Below are 6,905 nucleotides of genomic sequence, written 5' to 3' on the forward strand. Positions count from 1 at the left end.
AATAATTCAATGTTGGACTTGAAGATCAACATCTTTTGAATTATTTCATGATCCAATTGATATGTTTCTATTATTCTTCTTGTAAATTATATATTAATATGTTAGGGTAGATCCGCTTTTGTATTGGATGAAGATGAACTCTATTTGTTATTTATTTATAATTCAAGACTGGTAGTTTAATATTTATTGTGTTTTTGGATTAATTTTGCATATCCATTGTATTATTTAATTGTTTGGCCATAAATTAACTAATTAGTTGCTTGGAGTGTTGGGAGACTCCTAAGCTTTAATGCATTCTAACCATTCGAATTCGGATTAGAAATATATTCGGGTCGTGATTAGAATATATTTAATTTGTATTGGAAAAGAAAATTAGATATTATGATTTTATCAATTGTCACTTGAAAGGAACTAGATTATTAATCAAGAATTGAAATAAATAGCAATAGATGGATCATAGATTCAATACTATAATCCATATTTGATAAAAATCCTAATTTTACCATTTTCTTAGATTAATTTTAGAATAATTACAAAATCAAATTTTCTTTTGTTTACATAATTCAAATTTCATACATAACCATTAATCTTAAATTGAAAGTTATTCCCTATGGGACGATACTCTCAACTCACTAAATCCATTACTTATCAACGATTTTGTACGTTTGTGTTTTACATGAACAATAATATATTTATCTTAACAATAAACGCGTTAAGTTCATAAGTAGAATTACCCCAGCCAGACCTCGATCTTGGCATGAACTTATACTCTATTATATTAGGAGACACGTGATCTTCGATTTTTCAAGCTAAAAAGTTGCAAGTGAATTTAGAATCGAACTTTATAAAACAAAATACAATGTCAAATATAACTTTTATAGAAAAGTACATTCAATTATTGATAGAAAAATTTGACAAATACAACAGATATTACATTCAAGCAACTGATAAAAGAAGCAAAAATTACAAAATAAAGAGATTTCAAACAATGTGGTTTATGTCGAAAAAACAAATGATACCACTTAAACGGCATCGAAGAAAAAAAAAAAAAAACCATAATTGACTTTAAACTGCGAGATTCATAGATAATTACGATGATGTTGTGGTGAGTTTGGCTCTCAAATCTTTCCTTAGAATTTTACCAGCGGGAGACTTGGGAATCGAATGTATAAAGTACACTTTGTGCAATTTCTTGTAAAAAACCACCTGCCAAAATAAAACATACACAATTGTGTTGCTAGTCATCAAGCTATAATGCACGTAGACATGGTAGAATTTTACCACATATACCTGTTTTGCAATGAATTCTTTAACAGCTTCTTCGGTAAGTTCAAATCCATTTGATCGAACCACGAATGCTACTGGAACTTCACCAGCAGCTTCATCTTTTTGCCTGTTTCGGAACCATATATTACGTCATATTATCTCTGTTCTCGTTGTCGTTTGAAAACTTCGAATGGGGGCCGGGAGTAAACTAAATATGAACTTACGGTACAACTGCAGCATCAGCAATATTCGGGTGGCTGACAAGAAGTGCCTCAAGCTCGGCCGGTGGCACCTACATATGTTTGTCACGAGCATGAATCACATGTACGGGCATAATAGAGTAATGATACGAAAAATGTGAGAGTTTAATTGAAGGAACATGCCTGGAAGCCTTTAAATTTTATGAGTTCTTTCACCCGATCGACAATGAATACATCATCATCATCGTCCACATAACCGACGTCACCCGTATGGAGCCAGCCGTCGACATCAATGGTGTTGGCAGTAGCCTCAACATCATTCAAATATCCTGCGACAACATGATAATAAAATTTTTTGTTTCGAATGTAAAAAGTATGTACCAACTACCTAGCTAGCCAATTAATTTACCTTTCATGATTTGAGGTCCACGGATGCAAATTTCTCCAGGCTGGTTACGAGGAAGGGATGATCCGGATTCAGGATCTACAACCTTGAGTTCAGCATTTCTAACGACATTGCCACATGAGCCTGATTTGGTCGGCATTGGTTGCTTAGCGAATGCTGGGGACATTGATAGTACCGGACCGGCCTCCGTCATGCCATAACCCTACATCCAAGCCGTAAAATTGTTACACATAATCTTAGAATTTGACAGCTTAAGTTCAGTTGCACAAAACAGGTAATGGTCCATAAACAAACTCTTTTAACTGTAAATTGTACCCTACGCCCACATGGATCTAGTAAATTTAACCAAATCGAGAACAATGTGTGTGTAGCTTATGTGTGAACGAATTTACCTCTACTCTATAGTTTTCAGCTGTGTTAAATCACATAAAATACAGATTTTTTCTCAAATTAGATGACAACAACTCCTAGAAAAAAAAAATTATTTGGACACCTTTGGTGATCATTCTACATGTGGGTCAGGAATTTGCTTGCAACAATCTGAAAGATCTCTCATATAAATTTGTGGTGCGCGGTACCTCTTTTTGTTATTCACCACTCACATCTACAAGACTGCAACTACTTTTCACTTAATTAATTTTGACTGCACTAAATAATTAATAAATACAGGTAATAATTGTTCATGCACGAAAAAATTGGCCACCTACTCACCCAAATGGTCCAATTTGTGGTGTAACTCACAATTCACATGGATGAAAGAAATGTAAAATTTATGGTTACACGAGAATAATAATACTTGTACGTAATAGAGTTATATGATTGAAAACATATAGACGAGGCGTTAAAAAGAGAGCAGACAATTTTATTTTATTTTGATTTTTCATTTGGTTAAAGGACCTAATATCTCATCGTGTATATAAATCATACAATCACACATGACATTAACAATGGTGGTACGGGTTACCTGACCGAAAATGGCCTGTGGGACTCTGTTCCTAAGGGCGGTTTCGAGATCCTTCCCTAGCGGGGCGGCCCCTGACAGCACCACACGAATCGAACTCAAGTCGAACTTGTCCACCATTGGATTTTTGGCCAACGCTAGGACTAGCGGCGGCACCACAGCCGCCACTGACACACGGTGCCTCTGTATTAGTTCTAACAAAGACCCAATCTCGAATTTTTGCATTAGCAGGACACCGGCACCGGCCCTCAGAGAGCACAAAAGCACAGAATTCAATGAGTAAATGTGAAACAATGGAAGAACACACAGAACCACATCATCTGACTTCAAGTACAAATTGGGATTCTCTCCATCTACTTGCTGAGCCACACTTGTGATCAAGCTCTTGTGAGTCAAGATCACACCTTTAGGCAAACCTGTGGTTCCAGATGAAAATGGAAGAGCAACTGGGTCATTCGGATCAACACAAACCGATGGAATGTCATTCTCATTTGCTTCAGAAAGTACTGAGAAATGTAAGCAATTCTCCGGCGGATCATCAATGGTGATTACAGTGAAATCTTCTCCGAGTTTTGGGTAATCCTGTCCTTGATCCCGCAACTTACACACGTACTGCGATTGAGTTATAATCAGTTTAGCTTTAGAAGCACCGAATTGCTTGAAAATTTCCGAACTTGTATAGAACGGATTGGCCGTAGTGGTGACTGCACCAATCATTGAAGCCCCCATGAAAGTAAAAACAAATTCAGCACAGTTTTGTAACAGAACCATAATCACATCCCCCTTTTTTACGCCGAGGATCGACAAACCGGCGGCGGTTTTTCGACAGACGAGATGGGTTTCTGAAAAAGAGTATGTTTTACCACCGTTCCCCATTATAAGACATGGTCTGTCTGGATATTGTGCAAGATCCTCAAAACAATAAGCGTGGAGAGGAAGATGATTTGAAATGGGGATTTGGGGCAATTTTGAAATGAAAACGTGGGTTTCTTCAGAAGATTGGGTCTGTGGTTTTTGGGGTGAACCTAAAGAAGAAAGCTCTGAATTTTGGGTTTCAACAGAAGCTACCGATAACATGTTTCTTGATCAAACTCAAAAAGTTTTGGGTTTTGGAATGTAGAGTAGGTAGGTATCGATTCTGAATTTTCAAATTTAGCGAAGATTAATCGGTGGAGTTTCAAGAGGGTGACACTAAAAGAAGAATATAAGAAAAACAGGTAGTACTTGAAAGAAGTGCAAGTGAGATAAATACGAGGACAAATGGGGGTTAGGTAGGAGAATGAGTGTGTATGCGGAGGAGAATGGTAGTGGGGTAGATCCTGAGGTGGAATGAACGCCTCATCAACCCCTTTCTCACCAGCCATCGTCCTTACCTACCACCTTATTTTCCTCTTGGGAAAGTTTCAATACTGGTCCCCAAACATTGTCATAGAATCAAGTTAGTCCTAAATTTTTTAAAAGGAGTATGTTGGTGTTCAATTCATTTTAAAAGATGAAAAGTCCCCGTTTAAACTCCATTAAAATGAGATTTTCAAAGGAAAATGTGCTTTAGAATAATGATTTTTGGAAAAAATATATTATTAAAAAATTAGAAAAGTTTATGATTTACATATAATATTATTTTATGAGAATGTGTGGTTGAAAATAATTTTTTTTTAAATCATTTTTGAAAAAATGGAGCTCAAAATCGGGGCTTACGTTGTTAAATTTCTAAGCATTGATCTATGATGGGAAGCAAAATTTAGTTTTGTAACGTTGGACATGTGATTGACTATTCAACAATTTGGAATATGATATCATAACTAGGACTAATTGTACAATTACAATGAAAAATAATAAAATTTTAAATGCTTGGAACTAGCTAACTACTTATGCAATAAGTTGAGGTCCAAATTGCAATTTATTTAAAGCATTCACTTGATTAAATTAAGGGCACCACTATTTACATTTATAGTTTTTATACGAGAAATGCTAAGATACAGACAGTCTTTTTACATTCTAAGGTAGGGCCCACAACTAAAAGAATCGTGAGCTTCATGTCTTATGAGAGGGCTGACAAAAAAAAGTGTATGGTAGCATTTTTGTTTTTATATATACATCCACTTTTAAAAATATAATTTTATTATATTTTTTATCTTATACAAATTTGCTAGAATAAACATACATAAAATTAAATAAAAAAAGCCGTTCTAACTTCATTCATTAATATTTATTTTCATAAATTCTTTTAAATATTTTTATATTCTTTTAGAGTTTGTGTTTAACTAAAATTCTAATAATAATAATAAAATACCATCTTCATCTAAAATCATAAAATCCTAATCATAAAATATCTTCTTCAACAAAAATTTAAAAATAAAAAATAAAAAATCAGCACATTATTAGAGTTATAATTCTTTCATGATATAAAAAATGAAATATTATTTTTTATGTTTTTTTAAGTATTGGTTTGACTGATAAAAATATACAAGAAATTTCAAAATAAATTTCAATACTTCTCCAAATATTCATATATTACAAAAGGAAACAAACTTAAAGTTATCGCTTGAAACACAAACAACCAAAATTATGAGCCTATAAGGTAAAACAGGAAAAAATAAATATTTGATTAACATATGATTTGAGGAGAGATTTATTTGGTTGCTTGAGCAATATAATTTTGATAGAATCCTATAAATTCAAGAAAAGAAATTTGCTAACCTTTGTAACTAAACATTAAAACACCTATATGACAATATAGAAAATGAAAAGTAAAAACAAAATTAAATGTTGATAGTGATTGGATGAATATAGTGATTTTTTAAATTTTTTAAATTGTATTAGGAATATATTTGTAATGGGATGAATATATAAAATTTATATGGATTTATAATGTTTAAATGAATGAATTTAATAAGGACAATATTGAAATTTGACGTGGACGAAAATAATAATTTTTTAATGCTTTAACGGGAATGTATATAGAGTGAAATGTATATATAAAAATTATGAAGGTAAGTAGCGGTGCCCATTTCGAGACTCAGGATGTTACAAAAGTGTGTGATAACATGTTTAGGTAGAATTTTGTTTTCTTGAAGGGAGCCGTGTGAAAATGGGCGCCTACCCCTTCATTTGTTTTCTTGCAATAAGGCACGTCTCTTCTATTTATGATCCATGCACGTCCTCGGTCAATTATAGGCACATGTTCAAGTGTTTTTACATTCAATCACATAAAATATGACAAAAACGTGTTTTCAATGGCATGCATATATATGGATTGTAAAAGAACACCTTTACAAACGATTATCCAGAATAATTTAAAACAATATTTTAATATTATCGATATTACATGTTGTATCGAACTGGTTGATTTAACCAGAAAACATTAATAACCCTACAAGTTGAGATTTTGTTTCCGTCTATCGATTATGCATAAGATGAATGGTTCATGTGAATATAGATGAATGCTTCATGTGGTCACAATTGAAATGTGTGCTTAATCTATAGGATCTTGATGTTTATTCAGTTGTACTAGATGTCCTTATATAATGTTTTGAACTATTATATATACGGTTATTTTATTATTATTATTATTATTATTATTATTATTATTATTATTATTATTATTATTATTATTATTTTGTGGGAATGGGGAGTGGGTGGGTGTAATTACTACTACATTCAAACAAGATGATGTTTAATTAGACTGAAAATCGGGTAATAGGCTAAACTCGAACTTTAGAATTCCAAAAATCACTTAAGAATCAACCAATCCGCAACTATAAATGTTGATTCACACCAAAATTGGTTTTTATTTGCTTATATAATTTTTCTTACATTTGATTAAATCTTGTTTCCTCCGTTAACCATTAATTTGTTTCGAGTCGATATCATTAATTGAAACAACATTCAAACGAATGTGTACAAGAATAAGGGATAAATGCAAGCACGTAGTTTCCAGATAAGCCACTGAATTGATTACGCTTTCGATAAGCATTAATTTTTTTTTTATTTTGTTTTTTTTTTTTTATCCTGCAGAAACATACCAAAATTCCATTTATTTATGATTATGATATAAAATTTGGAAGGTAGG

At 32.7% G+C, this 6,905-nt stretch overlaps 1 protein-coding gene across 1 annotated transcript; it reads right to left on the reverse strand.

Moving 5' to 3' along the window:
* Window positions 1-948: 948 nt before the first annotated feature.
* LOC111399142 (4-coumarate--CoA ligase 2-like) lies at window positions 949-4,085 on the reverse strand. The gene is made up of 6 exons (XM_023026383.1): window positions 2,837-4,085; window positions 1,876-2,074; window positions 1,650-1,795; window positions 1,491-1,558; window positions 1,291-1,393; window positions 949-1,206 (listed from the first exon to the last, which is right to left on the reverse strand). The coding sequence occupies exons 1-6, from the start codon at window positions 3,908-3,910 to the stop codon at window positions 1,090-1,092; spliced, it is 1,707 nt and encodes a 568-aa protein (XP_022882151.1). The 5' UTR covers window positions 3,911-4,085; the 3' UTR covers window positions 949-1,089.
* Between the last annotated feature and the right edge of the window lie 2,820 nt (window positions 4,086-6,905).

This window comes from Olea europaea, chromosome 8 (genome assembly GCF_002742605.1).
Source record: "Olea europaea var. sylvestris chromosome 8, O_europaea_v1, whole genome shotgun sequence".
NCBI classification, from domain to species: Eukaryota; Viridiplantae; Streptophyta; class Magnoliopsida; order Lamiales; family Oleaceae; genus Olea; species Olea europaea.

What these genes read in the sequence shown, in the direction of transcription:
- LOC111399142 (XM_023026383.1), bottom strand. Translation starts at nt 3,910, where the DNA reads ATGTTATCGGTAGCTTCTGTTGAAACCCAAAATTCAGAGCTTTCTTCT. An exon ending in TAAAATTTAAAGGCTTCCAG is followed by an intron (nt 1,559 to 1,649) that starts GCATGTTCCTTC and finishes AAACATATGTAG; the next exon opens with GTGCCACCGGCCGAGCTTGA. An exon ending in GCTGATGCTGCAGTTGTACC is followed by an intron (nt 1,394 to 1,490) that starts GTAAGTTCATAT and finishes GTTCCGAAACAG; the next exon opens with GCAAAAAGATGAAGCTGCTG.